This window comes from Miniopterus natalensis, chromosome 2, assembly GCF_054644295.1.
Source record: "Miniopterus natalensis isolate mMinNat1 chromosome 2, mMinNat1.hap1, whole genome shotgun sequence".
Lineage (NCBI taxonomy): Eukaryota > Metazoa > Chordata > Mammalia > Chiroptera > Miniopteridae > Miniopterus > Miniopterus natalensis.
In genome coordinates this window covers 149,835,120-149,854,529 of record NC_142082.1, presented here as the reverse complement: position 1 = coordinate 149,854,529, position 19,410 = coordinate 149,835,120, and the positions used below count along the sequence as shown (strand labels likewise).

The window sequence follows — 19,410 nt, the reverse complement described above, 5'->3', positions numbered from 1 at the left end:
AGGCCAGTTCCGAAGGTGGCCTTCCCTGGTGAGACCTGTGGTTAAACCAGAGGTGTGGGAAGGCCCAGGAGGCCCTGACCGCTCCATGTAATGGGAAAGTTAGTCGTGTAACTACTGTAATTGTTCCCTCTTGGAATAAAAAGGATAAAAGTGTCTGTACCGAGTCTGTCAGGATTGTTAAACAGTGCAGATATTCCTCAGCTTTACTCTGAAGGAAACCCATTTTATTAGAGTCCTATATTAAGTTTCAGATTAAAATAAATATTTAATTGAATTATACAAAATGAGGAATCAAAGACGGTGTCTGTAATGCTCTGCAAGGGATCTGTTTAGTCACACAGGATACCCATAAAATGGCATACTGGTGACATTTTAATGATAATTTTTAGTAATAAACATTATTGAATGGGGGCCAAGGAAGACTGTCGAAGCAGTATAGTTTTGGAAGGAATCAAAATTTGACGTTTTATGAAACAATAAAAGGAAGAAATAAGAGAGGACGTGGTATTTCCAGAGATAAATTATTGTATGTATTCGTTAAATCAGCAATATGAACATACCTTACATAAATTCTAAAATGTAGGTTAAAAAACCAGGAAAAACTCACCTGAACTGAAATACTGTTCCACTGTCAGCCAGCCGTAGACCAAGTGGACCAGTGTGCTGACCTGATAGAAGCTCACTTAATGCAAAAAGAAAAAAGTTTCCTCTAACCAGAAATTTTTGAAAGAAGCCAGGCTATCCCTATTTAAAATTTACTTCTGTTGCCTCATGTTTTTCTGGCAGCATAAATTCAAGAAAGAGGGGCTTTGCTATCAGAAGTATTCCCATGTAGACTTTTATTATTTGGTCTATCCCTCTATAAAAAATGCTCTCTCAGGATATTAGTCTACATTTAGGTCTTCAAATATTTAAGCATTCTCAAGAATCAGCAAATACGGGTACATATTTATTGTGCTAATATTTATGGTGTCAGGAAGATAAGTTTATGAACTTCAGTAAAAAAATTTTAATTGCAAAATGGGATAGAGCTGAATATACTTAATATACAGTTTAAAATGCCTGTGCTTTTCCTTCCCAAAAAAATCAAATATTTCTAAATGCTGACTGGGAGAGAAAAGTCTTATAAAGATAAAAAAATTTTAGATAAATAGTATTATGTAAAACTAAACAGCAATTCTGTTTAGAAGAGAGGAGGAATAGATTTTTTAATGTTTCTCATAGTTGTCATTCATTTACAAAATCTACCTGAGTATTCAGTCATTTGATCAACACTTCTGAGGGCTCATTGAGTAAGATGCCTTGGAAGGTACTGGGATTATAACCGTAACCAAGGCCGAGTCCTGGCCTGAGCTCCAGGGATTTATGGTTGCGTGGGGGTGGGGCTGACAAATGCACCTGTTCTTGCAAAAAGAAATAAGTACCCGGGGTGGGCATCAGCAGTAGGCATTCTATATTCAGAGGCTTGTGTGGAGATTAGAATGAAAACCTATCCATCATTTAGAATGCAACCACAACTTATAAACTCATACAATAAAGACATCCTCTTGCTGGAAAGGCAGTCTTTTCACTTTAGTAAAAATGGACTTGAAGTAGTTTACCGAAGTTTTCCCCTAAGTCAGCTACTTCCCACTATTGCTTTGAGTTATGGTCTCCACACATTTGTGCTTGAACTCTTCTGACATGTTCATGTTCTAGCAGCATGATTGCTGGTCTCCGCGGACACAGAAATGGACCTGCCTGGGTCTGAAAGCATAGATGATGCAGTGGGAGGCATAACTCACAGCAGGGCATTTGGGGCAGCTTCTTTCAGCCCTACTCTGATCCCATCCCTGTCATGGGATATCATCAAGCATTAGCCCTGGACCCCTTGCCTCATCTTTCTACCATTCTCTCTTACGCTTCTTCATTAAACTAAAAGCCATGTTGTGAAAATTTCCAACTGGGGAGACAGCTGGGAGACATTTGGGCTGGCAAAGTAGGTGGGTGGGTGGAGGCTATACAGCACTGAGGGACAAGCAGCAGTGCTGCTTGGGAAAGGACAGTTCCTCTCACCTGTCCCCAGGTATGTTTCCAAGGACTTGCGGGAACAAGAAAGCCACATAGAAATATTTATAACAGCAAAAATGTAACGATGGAGTCTTTTAATCACAAATGATTTTAGCATATATAAAAATAGAATAGAAAAAAATCCTCTTACCGTAGTATGTAAGATACTCTGCTGTGTGTAAAAACGTCAGTGAAACCAGAACGTTGAAAATCCAGTTTATTCCAGATGAACATGCATTTCCTGTACTTCTTGCCCAAAGGGGATATATTTCAGAATTCACAGTCCAAGGCATTGGTCCCATTCCTGAGAAATACAAAATTAAACATTTCAGTAGAGCAGGATGTAAGGAATTTTTTAGAAAGTAGCTTGTCTCCTCTTAGAAGAGACAATCTAATTGATAACAGTGAAGGCTTGTTTACCGGGTGCGAAGAAAACTAGATATAAAATAAGGCCCAGAAGTGCAGTCCAAGAGTATGGAGTAGGGCAGAAATTGTAAGCCCAAAATACTTCTTCTGTTTTGAATTTGGTTTCATTTTCACACCTGAAAAATAATGCAATAGAAATATTAACTTGGTGTTTTAGGATACAGTTGTAGAAATTCAATGTGATCATCTAGGACATATTTGGAAGTTCCTTAATATAATTAAAGAAAAGGGTCCAACATATTTTCCTTGAAAAAAATAAGATTGAAATAATATACAGTATTAGATATGGAAGCTCACAGAGTGAATATAATTCAGGAGCAACACATAGAAATACTCTGTGCATACTACTCATAGCAAAAAAACAAATCCAATTAAAAAAATGGGCCAAGGATCCGAATATGCACTTTCCAAAAGAAGACATACAGATGGCCAGCAGGTACATGAAAAGATGCTCAACATTACTAATCATTAGGGAAATGCAAATCAAAGCCACAATGAGATATCACTTCACACCAGTTAGAAAGGCTGTCATCAAAAAAGGTGTGTAAGACAGAGCTGACTTCATCTTAAAAAGCTGACTTCATTTAAAAACTAATCTACCTGAATCCTTGTACCCTTTCCCCTTTCCCTGGGGCTGCCTCTGGAAGCTTCAAGTTAATCACAAACTACCATTAATCCTTGCCCTAAGGCAAAGCACCCTCAAAGGTTAACCTGCCCCTGCTCCAGACTACCCCCCCTCCCCCAATCTGGTCTCTTTGTTCCACTCCATCATCCTTCCCTGCAATCTTTTAAGAATATGGAATACATAGGTCCATTTCTTAAAGGGGTAGAAAACAAGGTCGGGATGAACGGTGTAGGGACCCACTCTCTGTCCTGCTGCTGCCCAAGAGGGCATTTCCCTGAGTTGTCTATCGAAATTCTAAACTGACAAGCTGGACTTGTGCGTGTTGTTCTTTGGCCTCTCCTCTCCTTTGGCATTTGGGGGCCACTTTGCATACATGGCCTTTATGTGAAATAAGAGATAACAAGTGTTGGCGTGGGGAGAAAAGGGAACCCTTATATATTGTTGCTGGGAATGCAAATTGGTTCAGCCACCATGGAAAACAGAATGACAGTTCCTCAAAAATTTAAAACTAAAACGTGATCTAGCAACCCTTTCTGGACAATTATCCAAAGAAAACAGGAACACTAACAAAAAAATATCTGCACCCCCATGTTCATTGCAGCACTATTTAAAATAGCCAAGACAGCCCTAGCCAGTTTTTTCAGTGGTTAGAGTGCTGGCCCACAGACTGAAGGGTCCTGGGTTCGATTCCGGCCAAGGGGCATGTTCCTCGGTTGCAGGCTCCAAGGGCACATGTGGGAAGCAACCAATCAATGTGTCTCTTTCACATCGATGTTTCTATCTGTCCCCCTCCCCCAAAAAGCAATGGAAAAAATATCCTTGTGTGAGGATTTAAAAAAATAAGAATAAAAATAGCCAAGACATGGAAGCAACCTAAGTGGCTATTGATTGTTGAATGGATAAAGAAAATGTGATACACACACTGGAATAGTCCATAAAAAGGGAATCTTGGCATTTAGGACATGGGTGGACCTTAAGGGCATTATGCTAAGTGGAATAAGTCCGGGAGAAAAAGACAAATACCATATGATGTCACTTATGTGCAACCCTAAAACAAAACAAAAAGCAACCAAAAAACAGTTCCCAGATACAGAGAACAGATTGGTATTTGCCAGGGGTGGGAGGTGGGTAAAATGGGGCAAATGGTACAAACGTCCACTTATAAGAAATAAGTCATGGGGATATAATATATAGCATGGGGCTACAGTTAATAATACCATACTGTATCTTCGAAAGCTGCTAAGAATAGAACTTAAAAGTTCTCATTTCAAGACAAAACAGTAACTATGGTGACAGATACTAACTAGACTTACTGTGGTGATCATTTTATAATATATACAAATATTGAATCATGTACACTTGAAACTAATATGTTATGAAACTAATATGTTCTATGTCAGTGTTACTCAATAAAATAAAAAATATACTGTGTTTCATACCTATTCCATGTGAGTCAGACATGATTTCCAGTGAGTCTGTGAAAGCTGCAGTAACACTTTAAGACCACTGAGTGTGTGTTGTGTAGAAAATAGATTTTGCAGTCAGGACAAGATTCACATTCCAGAACCAGGTGTGTTTTTTTTCTTCCATTTGTAAAATGGGGATAATGCCTTACAGGTAATTTGAAAAATTAGGTCACCTGTGAAGGGGTGACAGGATAAGATGAGGGCAGGGAATATTCTTACATCCGATTCCAACTAACCCTTCCTGCTGTGTGTTCCTGCTTCTCTGTCAGTCACTTCCTGCTGACTGTCCCCTAGCTCTATGGTGAAGCAAAGTCTCTTCCGGTCTTGGATTGATTCTCAAGTTGAACTTCCAATTCTTTACCTTAATTGAAATCTGAATTGCGCCCAAAGACACAATCAGCCTCAAAACGTTTTTATTCCCTACTGTCATTTTAAAACTGTTGTTCTGCCTCCATCAACCTCTGTTTTTGAACCTGGATATCCAAACCCTATCCTTGTTGCCTCGTTTATGACCTCCATCATGACACACTGCCTATCTTGGTGATTTGGGTGCCTGGTCAGTCATCTCCACCTCCTCTCATTTATTTTTACTTCTGGCCCATACCTTGGCTTCAGAGTTCTTTATTTAGCCTCTGAAACTCCAGAGAGTGCCCATTATAATGTGCTTGATTTGGAACTATTTCACTTCAAGGTCTCAAACTTAGAGCAGCATTACTATTCTGATTACAAGAACTTCATTTCCTCATTTCTGGTAACTTGCCCCACACCCAAATCACAGTCTATGGATTCTAACTCTTCTCTGTGCTTGTTCATCTCATTGCTTGGCTCAGACCATGCCAGCTCCATGTCTGCTGCCTCTGGAGTCCACGCTCGTCTGCTGTTCTCACCATTTCAGTTCCCAGTCCAGTGCAGCACCATTAACTTCTTTCAATACCCACTCCAGAAGCTGGGCAAAATTATGAAACCGTGCCACTGGATTCTGTTCAAGTTCACGATATTTCTTGCCAACTGGGTATGGGTACCCAGTTATGCCTTCTTATTTTTATCCTTTATTGTCTTCTCTACTGAATGCTTATTTCAGAGTAGGCATTTAGTAAACTTCTGTCAACTGTTGATTCAATGAATTAAAATATTTCTTACTATCCTCTAGTCTGAAAATCTTTCCCTTTGCTTTCTGGGTACTAAGAACTTGCCCCCTTTAAGAAAATCAGGACTTTCACTTTGAACTCCCTCATCTTTTTCTGCTGAACTCCTACTTTTCTGTATTTTCTTTCAGGATCATCTGACACCTCCGATGGTACGGTGTCTCTTGCCCTTTCTGAGAACTGCCTTTCCTATTCCTGGTCCTCCATCTCATTCTCCTTTTCCTGCTGCGGGGCCCTGTCCCATCAGCAGGCTATCCTCCTGCTATCTTTAGTTTCTTCCTACTTGAGTCTTCCCTTCTGATGACAGCACAGAAGATCGCACCTATTTAAATAGTCAGCCCTCTCATATTACCACTACCAGCTTGTTCAGAACTGCAGAGAAACTTATACTAGTGAGCTCTGCATCCTTGTTACCCAATCATTCCTTCAGAGTCCAGCTCCCCCACCCACCCACATGCCAGCTGACTCTTACTCAGGCTCTGTTTTCTTGACTCTGTTCATCCAAAGGTCATCAGTGATCTCCAAATCCTCCATTTATCTTGCCTAATTTGAGGCTCTCTGATTACTCCAAGGTGGTTGATACTGCTGACAAACCTCCTCCTCTTTCCCCTTTGCTTTTATATCTGTATCTCCACCTTATCTCTCTGATGTATATATCTTCATTGCTTTTTTTAAATGCCTCTTCCCTCAACCTCTAAATACAGGTGTTCTGTAGGTTCTATTTTGGGGCTTATACCTTCTTTCTTGATCTTACCGCTTTTTAAGGCTTTTAAAAAAAATTATCTTTATTGTTGAAAGTATTACAGAAAAAGGGGACATCTGTAATACTTTCAACAATAAAGATAAATCATTTTAAGGATTTAATCTCCACATGGATGCTCCCTAATAGGTTATTCTAGCCTTGACCTGTTTCTCAAGCTCCATTGATAGAATTTAGGTTATCTGTTGAACATCAGTATCTAAATATTCTGCTATGGCCTCAGGCATACTAGGGCTACAGTGGACTACACCGTCTTCTGCAGGAGACAGAGTGGTGCTGTTCTGAGTTCAAATCATGACTCTAAAATTTATGTGCCAGATTAGAGAGATAGCTATGAACAAAATAACCACGATTTGCACTTGTGGAAACTTCCTGATCTATAAAATAGGGGAAAAGGACTATTATCACAGGCTATTGGGAACATTAAATGTGACAATGCAAACTGAGTGCTTAGCACATGCAGTGTATGCATGGTATGTATTACTTTAATAGTGCCACTCATGAAACTTCTGTTTCAGTTACACCACCATTCCCTGATTGAGATAGATTAAAATCTTGGAGTTATTTTCAATATTTTCTTAGCCATCTGTGTTCAAGTCCTCTATACATTTTAAGTCCAAGATAAGAAAAATGGCTAAGACTTCGAGCTCTGGGGTTGACATCTTGTGTTCAAATCTAGGTTGAGTCCCCAGATTTGAAGCTAAGATGTATGTCATATAGGCACTTAGCTTTTCAAAGCCTGTGTTCTCATCTGTGAAATAAGGATGTTCCTGGCATCTACCTCAAAGAGGTATGGTGATGCTTACATGAGATAAGGTTTGAAAAGAACCTCACATGGTACAGGAAGAAATCATGAATCTGAGTCTTCCTTTCTATTTGCAGTAATACCACCCTAATTCAGACTCCTGAGTGTTTGTGTCATCAGCTATATCTGTCTCTGTGGCAGACTCACTAGAGTAGCCCCTCTATGATCTATGTTTCCTGATGTTCATGGTCTTGTACAGTCCTCTCCCCTGGAGCATGGGAATGACCTGTGACTCGCCTCTAACTGACAGAATGTGACAAAAGTGACAGGACACAAGTGGTTAAGTATGTGGGAGTACAGTTTAGCTGAAGTGTCTCATGCCCTGGCTGGCTCTGAAAAAGCAGGCTGCCCTGTGAGGGATCCCAGTGCTCATGGGAGGAACTGAGAGTCTAGGAGCTGAGGGAAGCCCTTGGCGGACAGCTAGCAAGAAACTGAAGTCTGTGGTATAAAAGTTACTGAATGCTGCCAAGAAAAGCTAACTTTTCCCTTCTTGAGCCTCAGATGAAACTACAGCCCCACTCAACACTTTGATTATAGTCTTGTGAGACCCTGTGCCACGAACCCAGTTAAGCTACACCTGGACTCCTGACCCACAGAAAGTGCGACATAATGTGTGTTGTTTTAAGCTGTTAAGTTTGCAGTAATGCTGTTATGCTACAATAAAAAACGAATGCAGTCTCCCAATTATTCTTCCCGCTTCTGGCATTCCTTTCTTTAAACCACTGCCTCACCAAGTTGTGCTCTCTAGAGCATTCCTCTTGCCATGAAGCTGCTAAAAAACCTTTACCCCCTTATCCCAACTGCCCATGAAATAGGGCCTGTGAAATCTGGCTGGGCCTACCGCACCCTGTGCTCCTGTACAGATTTTCTCCAGCTGGACTAGATTACATATTTTCTGAACCTACTTTCCAGGCCCAGTATCTTCTATTCCAGTCGCATTCTCTGAGAGAGAACTCACACTCCTGATTGCCACTGTCAAAACGAGTCCTCAAGGCTAATACAGATGCTACCCACTCACCTGTCTGAAATATTCTCCCTCCTCTCCACCTTTTTTTCAAAATTCTCACCTGAGGATATTTTTTTCCATTGCTTTTTAGAGAGAGTGGAGGGGGGAGAAACATTAATGTGAGAGAGACACATCGATTAGGTTGCCTCCCAAATGAGCCTCGACTGGTGCCTTGGATCGAACCAGAAGCCAGGTCCATGCCCTTGACTGGGAATCAGACCCGTGAACCCTTCAGTGCCCAGGCTGACGCTCTAACCACTGAACAACACAGGCCAGGGCTCCATGCCTTTTCGTTTTCCTAATTTATACCGTTACCTTGCAGGGCTCTGTATTACCCTATCTGAATTGCCTCCCAGTCTACTGCACTCTCATCCCAGGCAGCACAGCACGAGGGTCAAGGACACCGGGCCTGGAGTCAGGCTGCATGGCTTTGTATCTTGGTTTGGCCACTTATCAGCTGTAACATAAGAGTCCCTAACAGACTTGTTACAAAGATTAAATCTAGCGTTAACTGCATGGCACAAAAACAGCAATTTATTTAAATTTTGTCAAAAGAATAGTCATTTTGTATCCCCCCCCTTTAAATCTCAGCCTCTAGTCCATAACAATTCTCTAGAGATTAATGGCCATTGAATGTGAATGAAACCTTTATATTTGCATTTAACTGTGAGTAGAAAACAGCATCAGAAATTCCCTGATTAATAATCGCCACCTTCATTTCTGAAGAGTCTTCTGAGTTATAAAGATATTAAAGGGGGGAGGAGAGAAAGAGGAGAGAAAGGGAGAGAAGGGGAAGGAGAGAAGGGGAGGGACAGAAGGGGAGGGAGGGGGGAAGCAAAAGATAGGCAGGCTTCTAGGGAGGGAATGCTTACAATGAAATCACTAAAATTCACCGAAAAATTCTATTTACTATTTTCATTCATTACTGTGGAAGTTCCTTGCCTGACTTCTTGTGGGAATGATGGAAAGTGGCATATTTTTGGGCAGGCTGTGTGCTTGCTCTGATGTAGCTTTTCACCATCTGGCCACATACACAAAAGGCCTAGGAACTCCTCATCCTCGTGCTGATTTTAAAGGCACTGTAGCTGCTGACTGGAGAGAGTTACACACTCAGCAGCAGTACGTAGACAGCTAATGACTAAGAAGGTGACATCACCTCTGACCTTTAAAATATCAACACTAGAAATCTCAACTGAAAAGTAAAAATGTATATTCCAAATGTTACTGCAAAATGCCCTCATGTTGTCTCAGCTTAGTGATTGCTGGCAGAGGAACATAATGCTCCAGAGAAAGGACACAAATACTTTGACATCAGCGTGTGGGTTGGGATTAGAAAACGTCATGCTCTCTGTTGGGGCCACTGCCTCACCACATCCCGGAGCAAAAACAGAAAACAGCTAGTCATGGGAGCGGTGCAGAGGGTGCTGCAGTGGACAGAGCTGCAGATCGTAGGCAGACAGGCGGCATCTGTCTCGTTTTGGCAGAGGAGAGAACTAATCTTTTACCAGCAGAATGACTAGACTAACACCTGACATGCAGACCAGACAACCAGATAAATGATCAGTTCTCTGTTCTAGCCACGGAACCCACGGTGTGTCCTTTAATAACATCTGGAAATTAACAGCTCTCTTGGAAGGTGGAGCAGTTCTTCCCTGCCTACTCAACACCCACCCCAGACTAGTTCATATGTAGAGCCACTTGTGCCTATTACCTTGTGGTACCTCTTCAGATCAGGTATCTAAAGGGTCTCAAGCCAAAGAAATAACCAAGGGAACTAAGTGGTGCAACTGCTCTTGCCACAGTGAACCATTAGTAATTTTTTCCTTGCTTCCTACACAGCACATGCTTTTTGTATTGCGCATTTAATCACTATGATGAAATTATTTAACTGCTTTGTATTCATATGTGGGGGATGGGAGAAAATACCACCTGTATTTTATAACACAAAACTTCAAATTTTGTCTAATTCTAATCATTGAGAAATCTACAGAACTTTGCCCCCTTCCCAAAAGAGTTTGTGAAAGAGCCAGGATTTGGGGGAAGGGAAAGGAGGGCTTACTGCTTACTGCTAGTGTCACTCATCTACTCTTCCTCTCCTGGGGCCATGGCTCACGTTTTACTTGTCAAGTCATTATTGAGAAGTGTAAGTAAGGCACGATTCCACTTGATGCAGGACTGCGAATTCTTTGTTTTAAGGTATCACCTCAAAACAAAATGGATGCTCCGAAGGGTTAACATAGTTGTTCATCGGATTTTATGACCTGGTTACTAGTCTGAGTGTGGTAGTGGAGAGGTACCTAGAAAAGGGCAGAGGATCTTCCCCAGGAGCAGGTACCTTCGCTCTTCTCGGAGAAATAAAGACACAATGCCAGTCAATCAAGAGACTAGATGACGAGAAATTTCACCTTGTGGGCATCTGTCAGGGCATCAGGAAAAGTTACTGTTATAAACCTGACTCGTTACTCACACACTTTAATTTCTGTTCATTGGGACAATTCCTATATAATAATCTAACATGAAATGAACTTACGTCAAGGGTGCAACACAGCAGCTGAGTAATTTTGGAAAAGAATGGCTGCCAAGCTTGCCGTGTGCAGGCCACGTTGACCATCTTGGCCTGAGATGCTTTTCTGTTGTCTAGGCTTTTTCTCTCGTTTTACTGTTTTACAATGTTCCTGCAGAGGACTGTTGCATGAAGGCAAATTGAAAAAATCATCTATTTTGTTAATTACTATTATTTTTTGGTTAAAATAAAACCTTTAGAATTATTGAGGTAATTAAATACAGACATGAGCAAATTTTGAAAGCATTAGAAATTTAGAGCTAAAAGCCATGAAGTTATATATAAATGTCAATCACTATATCTAAATCATTTTGCCAGTATGTTGGCTAGCTTCAAACAAAAAAGTATCAAAGTAAATGAAATTAATACAGTTTATAATGGGACCAAAGTTATTTCTTTGGAGGATTATGGTCAGCCCTCATGTGACCGTGCTGTGACGACGATCTCCCGGTGGTGGGTTCTACCGTCCCTCTCAGTTCCAATTCAGAGACCCAACGCTTTTCCACAGTGAGGGGTTCGCACTCCTTCCTGACTTCTTTTACTCCCTTGCATTATGTGGGACGTTTCTCCAGTGAGGACACAGCCTCCCTTATCTCCCTCTTCATTCCCTGGCTTCATAGGTCAATATTAGCACAACATTTTACACATAACCAATGATCAATAAATGTGTGTTAAATAAAAATAAAAATACTTTTTTCAGTTCCCATTAATCTGATCTTTGGACATCTGACACCAGTTTCTCCACTGAACTACAATAAGCATTAGAGAAGACATATTTGTCAATTTTTTTTTTTAATTCTAAGAAATTAACCTCTACTTAATTAAAAAAGTTATTGCTTATGGCAGTACAGGAAAGACATGTTTCCTCACCATAAGCATTGTGAAATCCATCTGTACCACCCCAGGCTTTAAGAGTTCCAAACCTCACCAGGACTCTGACTTGATTTCTTTCTACCACAAGACCCTGCACAGTATCCCTCCCTTGCCGGTTTTCATTTGCAGGTGCCTGGGAATGAATGTAGCTGATTTGCCACTGGAGGCCGTCTTGATGCAAACACTGGTATAATCTGTCTCCTGGACTCTTTTCAGTTCTTCTCCAGCTGCCTTCCACCAAGCGTGAGTTCTACGGCTTCTTCCCGAAAGCTGTGCTCCCAACAGGAATGTCCTCGGGGCGCTGTACATCTTCACTGGGTGAAACTGACTAATATTTGTATGAAGTCTTATCATGTACAAGACAACTTAATATACATTAACTCATTTAATTCTCATAGTGATCCAAAGAAATAGCATCATTACTCCCAGTTTGCACGAGACAAGTCTTTTAGAGTGACTTTCCCAAGATTACACTGCAGAGGTGATGTCTGAAACCCAGTCTTCTGTTTCCTTTCCCTTGAATGTAATCATCTGACTAGTTCATGTATAAATGAAAACCTCTCCTTCTCAAGCTGCCTCACTTTCTATGGAATTTAAATGGAGAATGAGGTGAAAACACTGCTTGAAGTCTCCCCTCAGTGTCAAGAGTTCTCCCTTAATGTCAGTGCTAAAGTACGTCACTAAAATGTCTAAACCAAATGAGAGGAATAGAATGCTTCTCACAGAGCAGTAGGCATTAAAATGAGCAGCATCTTGGCAGACCTGGGCCTCTGTGTCTTGTACATTCTTTTTGGACTCAGTATCCATTTTTCCCCAAAGCACAAGACAGTAATTAGAAATGATGCTTATACAAGCTGGAAGTTAAAATATCTCATCACAATCTCAATAACTAGATAACAGATAAAGGCAGTGATGGCAATATTGCAAATGTGTTACAAGGAGAGTAGTGATGCTAATGCAATCAGATGGCAGTGCTGAGCAGTCTTAATACATATTCTAAAACACAGAGCCATAATGACCATCCCATAAAGCCATGTCAGTAAGGAATTAGTGTTTCCCCAGAAGTTGCTTAGAGGATGGAAATACATATGGAATATCTCAGCAATTACTTAAAAAAGAAATTGTGCCATTAGTTACTGACACAGAATTTAGTAAATAGTGAGGAGATGGAAAGACATCATAAAACTGTAAACTGTAAGGTCATTTCACATGATTTTATTTCAAATTACTGCAAAGTGAAAATGTAACAGCTTTACAAATTAAGCATTTTAACTGCAATTGCCTGTTTCTCGCTTCCTGATTTGTATTGAAACTTCTGAAACACCACACTGATTATCAGCAATGAAACAAAATTATAAAACAGAGATGTGTCTCAGTCCGTGTGCGTGCGTGCGTGCGTGCGTGTGTGTGTGTGTGTGTTCCTTCCAGAAACTCTAAGGAAGAACTAATTTCCTTGTCATTCCTGCTGGAGAGATGACCCACATTCCCTGGCTCATGGCGCCCCCTATCCTCAAAACCAAAAATAATGAGTTGAGTCTGTCTTAGGTCCATCTCTCTGGTTCCTTCTAAATCAAAGATGGTTTAATTCTTCTAAATCAAAGATGGTTTTCCTACCACTTGGGGGAATATATACCTTAACAGGTACATTAAAATCTACTCTATTTATAGATGTCAAATCACTATGTTGTACACCTGAAACTAATATAATACTGTGTGTTAACTATAATTAAAAAAAGAAAGAAATCCACACTATACTTCCTTCTAATCTGTTACTGGCACTGGAGCAAAGCAGTCGTGTGACACCCACTGTCACGCTTATCCTCCTAAAAAGAGCCCTGGCTCCACACTGGGTGAAGGCCTGGCACAGTCCGCCTCCTTCTCCAGCCTTACCTAGCACTCACTACACCACTGCCCCTGTGCCTCGGATGCCAGCACACTGGCCAGCACATAGTTGGGGCTCGAAAAAGACTTGTTAAATGAGTAAGTCACTTTCACCATTTGGTAATGTCACAATAAAACACCTTTTAGGTAAGGAGATACTGAATTAGTAATGCAATGTGTCCCTTATTCTTCATATGAATTACTATATATTCTGATACTCTACAGCAGGTATTTAATATAGTTACATGTATTTTAATTCCAAGTAATTACTCCTTTGATTAATTAGTTATTTCAACAAATAAAGGTTGGTTGTGTTTTAGGTTGGGAGACTAAGCTTTAGAATAGATGAATATAAACGATTCACTCCATCATTCACTAGTCACTATCAACTAAGAGCCAATTAAAATGATTAGATACACAGAAAAAATTGGCAGGTGAGATGGGAGTTTTTATATTTCCCAACACACGCGCACACACACCACAGAAGAGATATTAGTGGAAATCTGTGATACTTTTCTCAGAGAGCAACGGGTCTGGAAGAAATGGACAGAATGGCTGGGTGGGCTTGGATAGGACCCTGACATATCCTGAAGGAGGGGACTTAGCACATTTGCCTTATTTGTAGACTTCTCTAGGAGTTTGGCTCTCAGGCCTGCTAATGAGGAATAGTCTAAGCAAGTGAATAGCAACAGGCAGTCTTAGATTATAGGTGTCTCCTGAACATAAGAACTGGGAATCACTCAGTACCTGGGCTCTATCTTGGATCCTAGATGAGTTTGTACTCTGGGGGGGTTAAAGTAGCTATCTGTGCTCATGGAACTATGCCTAGAAATAAGGGAAAGGTCTTAGGAGATAAAGAAAAATCCTAGGGGAAAAGCACATTCTTAAGGAGATATAGGCTATGGTTTTATTATAAAGTAAAGGGAACTCTGCAATTGAGAAAAGCTTGGGCCTACTTTGGGTAGAAATTTTTCCAGAAAGGTTCCTAAGGGCTAATAATTGGTCCCAATGTTCTGCCCCTTAAGAGAAAGGGGGCCCAGAAGCATCTGAAATGCACATTCTAAGCAGACAGTGGCATAGAACACAAAATTCAGAGGTGGGTCCCCTGGGATGGTCAGACCAGTCTGGCTGCCCTAATCACAAGAGAAAATCCAGTTTCAGAGAATTTTAGGAGTTGGGAAAAGTTCCAACCGAGACTATTAAATCTGGGCTGAACCTTGGCGAGCGACTCATTTTTGTACTATCTTTACCTACGTGGAGCGTGGGGACAGCTGGAGGATTAAATACCTTATCTAAATCTTTTTGGTGCCAGTCACAAGGACTGCGTTCCGGGAAGAAAGTGCTGATCAAACTTGAGATTTCAGTAAATGGCCTACACTTTGAGCTCTTTTTTGGTCCCACTTAACCTTAGAACATTTTTATATGAGTCAAATCCTAGCCACAATTAGGTTTTCTGTACATGGTGGTTTTTTTTTAACAAAAATTAAAGTTGCGGCCCTGCAATGTACAGTTTAATCAACCTAGACGTGTGGGTAAACCTCGGACAATATATCACAAGTAGCTCGATCTGGTTAAAAGCTACAGAGGAAACGGAGACGGAGTTGGGTAGATGGCCAGCTCTGATCCCTAAGTTTGAATTCTGGCTCAGCTACTTACTAGCTTACACTGATGACCTTAATTATCAAGTTACTTAACCTACCCGAGACTCACTGCCTTCGTGGAAAAAGGCTTAGCATGTAACGGAACGATTATGAAAACCACAGTCATTGTGGTTACTATTAACATGCATGTATTTGCAGGCTAGGCCCCAAAGACAAAGAAGACTATTTCTTTCCTCTATAAAGTTTCATACATTCAATACTCCTCTGTGGACATGAGGTGTTTCCTAAAAGGGAAGGAACCGACAGCATCTGCATTCCCGGGACATTGTGTTTTTCCTTCCCTTCCGCTCATTTATCCCAGTCGCAGTCATTTTATATTTTTGATGACACTTTGATCCACTTCCTTAGCTTCCTCTTTACTCCATATTGGAACAAGTTTACTCGTCCTGCAATCGTAAAATAAATTTACTCTTATTTCTACTCGGTAATGTAAGCATTGTCTTTTGAAAATATTAGATGATAAGCTTTAGGATGAAAATGAGTTGCTAAAAAGGGTAAAGAGAAGGTGGCCGTGAATAAATGGCCGCGCTCCTCAGCCACCTGCCTAGGATCAAGAAGGGGGGCTTCGGGTCCGGATGGCGGAGTAGGTGGCGCTGTGCCCGCCGCCCCTAGGCCACACCAGCATTACAGCTCAATTACAGAAGCCACCTGAGAACCACCGAAGGCCAGCTGGGCACAGCTCCTCCAAGGACATAAAGAAGCCACATGGGGACGCAGGAGCGGGGGGACCTGAGACAGGCTGGCCCCGCGCCCGTGTGGGGTGGGGAAGAACCGGGAGGGCATGCTGGCCGTGGAGGCCCCCCGAGGAGCCGGGCTTCCCGGCCCGGGCTACCAGTGCTGGGAAGGGGCCCACAGTGTTGGGCTGAGAATCAGCAGGGGTCCCATCTGGGTGAGGTGGAGAACCACTGGAGACCCAGGTGTCCCCAAGGGCCCGAGCACAGACGCACCGGCTCACAAACACTTGCCCTAAGCCCCAGAGAAGGGACAGCAGCTGGGGAAGCCCCGGGAACAGATGGGGAGGAGCTGAATGGTCTGACTGCAGGAAAGAGCTGGAGGGGCAGCTCTGTCCAGGACAGAAGCGCTCTCAGACACCACTGTTCCTTCGTTGAGCCCTCCCCCAACTCAGCCTGAAGGTGCAGGTGGGCTCCAAATGAGTCACCGTCAAACTGGCCAACACCAAAACCCCCTGGTGACTCCCCGAGACCTCATCTCAACCAACCAGTTCCCATGGGCTGGCACAAGGGATCGGTCCTGGTGAGTTGGCTGAAACTGTGTAGCAAGTGTAATTCTTCAAATTAACAGAGAAAAAGAGTGGAGGCCTACGTCCCTGACCATGTCGTGGTGCACAGCCACAAGGGTTAGTGTATCTCGAATATTAAAATTGATCAAAATACACTTCTTTGTTTAGATGTGTCCTTTGGTTACAGCAGTTTAGCTTGTATTGTAGCTAGTCACAATGTAGTATCAGTTATCACTTGCCACTGGATATTACTCCAATATTGTTAATAATAATGCTGCCATGAACATATACATCTTTGACTTCCTCTCCAGTTACTTCCTTATAACACATTTCTAGAAATGGAGTTGCTAATTAGAGTGTGGATATTAAGCCTTTTGATAAGTATTGACAAATTTCCATTTAGAAAGATGATTTGTTTTACTCTTGACATCACTGCAGAGAAGTGCTTTTTGCTCATTAAAAAAAACTTTAATAATAACCTAATAGTGCTATTTGATAAGTTGCCTGGGGTAAATAATAGTAACTGATGGACAGTGAAAGCTATCCACTTTATTGTTTGTATATGTTCTGAGGCTAAGAAAACAATGCTTCTCTCTCTGCGTGATTTAAAGTAAGCACGCAAGCATCCCAGAGCCCTTCCACTGGGAAACGATGGTAAAAATTGTATTATATTTGCAATGTAATTATCCTGAAGTACATTAAAAAATGCTCACATTTTCAGCATACACAACATATTTTGAAATTCTGACTTATATTTCCTGAGCTATAATTATAATGTTATTTTCCCATTTCAGCCTAATATTTTCTCATTTATATTGTGCTTCTGTAACAGAAAATGGTTTTCTGTTTCCATAAACAACAGCGATATGTGAAATGTATGTGAGTGGTGATTTGACACAAAATGAGGAGCTAATCCAATACCCCATTTCTTCTAGAGTAGCTAAATCAGTTTCACACAGATGATGGGGACAACTGCATCCTTAACTTTGGTTGTCTCATATTGGTAGCTTTTATTCTGAGGATAAACGCAATCAGATAACCTAATCGCAGTCCAAGATACAAATGTATTAAAACTTTAAAAAGTCAATGAATACATGTTACATGCCAATTATGATAAGCACAGCCATACAGAGACACATAATAAAAACCAGTCGCACCCTGGCTGGTGTGTTAGTTGAGCATGATCCCATGTACCAAGAGGTCATTGGTCTGATTCCCGGTCAGGGCACATGCCCGGGTTGCAGGCTCGATCCCCAGTAGGGGGCGCGCAGGAGGCAGCCCATCAGTGATCAGTGTGCTCTCACATGGATGTTTCTCTCTCTCTCCCCTTCCCCCTCCTAAGAATCAATAAACTATTCTTAAAAAAAAAAAAAAGGTGACAACCCATACATCCCGTCCTTATGAATATAAATGCTATTGTTTTGATTAAAATCTACTTCAAACATGATTTTTCTTTGAGGCAGTGGGAGTCGGCTTGCAAGCTGTCGCGCAGGTGTCCCCCCCCGGTAATCATGCCCTGGTGGAGCTCCCTGTGGGTCAGCCTGTGTAACCAGCACTGTGGGAGGATGCAGCGGGACTTCGGAAGCCAGCTCATGAACGACATCACGACTTCTGCCTGCCTGTCAGAGCGCTCGCTCTGGGGACGCCAGCCGCCGTGTCATGAGGACACTCAGGCAGCCGGGGGGAGAGCTCGGCGTGGAGAGCCCAGGGCCTGCCGGCCAGCAGCACTAACTGCCGGGCACCTGGGCGAACACCCTGGACAGCCGTCTATGAGCGACACGGAGCAGCACCTCTCAGCTGAGTTGTTTCTGGGTTCCTCACCCACAGAAATTATTTGGTGCCAAAAAATGTTTAGTTTGAAGGTGCTAAGTTTTGGGGTTGTTACAGTGCAGTAGATGACTAATATAGGGGCTGTGACTAATTAAATGAAGATCGATTAATCTGAATGAGAGACTGGACGCAAAAGGAGACACCTTATAGTAAGTTAAAAGCTATATTCCCAAGTAACTTTTAATTCATCAGAATTTACAACATGCCCATGTGTATAAGGAGAGCTGTTTCACTTTTTCTAATTGCAAAGCCAGTGCCGCTCTCCTGGTTGCCTCCAGCCTCCTGACAAGGCACACAGACAGGCACATCCACACCCCGGGCTGGCGCTGAGGCAGAAGACGGCCTGGCGGATAGTCCAGGCTTTCCTAAGCTTTCAGGACATTTCCCATGACAGCTCTGTGTAGACATAAAAGTCTCTCACAGTCTTCAGTACTAAATGAAGCTCAAAATACCATATACATGGTTCCCAAAATAAATCAGGTTAATGAAACAAAGCTACCGCCTGTCTTCAAACTGTATGAATCCCACATCCTCGCTCCCCCAGGAAAGGTACAATTGCCTGGAGAATTGCTGCCGTTCTTTAATTTTGAACATCAGCAGCTCCAAGGTACACTTTCACAGGAACCGACCCAGAGTAATCTCCGAAATTACAATAAGAATAAGTTTCATTTCCACTGCTACTGGCAGAGTAAACCAAATAAACAAGTACGACAGTGAAAAAAATACTGAGGATTAGTTAGCTACCAGCCAGGTCAATGGATTGGAAAAACCAAGGCTACAAATTGGTCTGTACAACTAATAGCAATTCAAAACCTGGGGAACGCATGTCAGGAAAATGCAGCCATGGAGTGCTTTTAAATAAGGCCTGTTGTACAAGACCATGCTCAGAGGCGAAGAGGGATGACACCTTCCCATTACTGACGTCTGACAACTGAGGAGGCCTGGCTGAATTATGAGTCCACATGACTAAACGTTGGCCCACAAACTGAAGGGTTGCAGGTTCAATTCTCGTCAAGGGCATGTACCTGGGTTGCAGGTTCAATCCCCAGCCCGGGTCAGGGCACATGTGGGAGGCAGCAA

General features: G+C 42.0%; 1 protein-coding gene across 1 annotated transcript in view; it reads right to left on the bottom strand.

Moving 5' to 3' along the window:
- Positions 1-19,410, bottom strand: part of SLC2A13 (solute carrier family 2 member 13) — a 269,611-nt gene that overhangs the window by 10,575 nt on the left and 239,626 nt on the right. Inside the window, exons 8-9 of the mRNA XM_087814727.1 lie at positions 2,470-2,591; positions 2,201-2,353 (exon numbers count right to left, since the gene is read on the bottom strand). Coding sequence (XP_087670853.1) covers positions 2,201-2,353; positions 2,470-2,591 — 275 coding nt within the window. The remainder of the gene's footprint in view (positions 1-2,200; positions 2,354-2,469; positions 2,592-19,410) is intronic.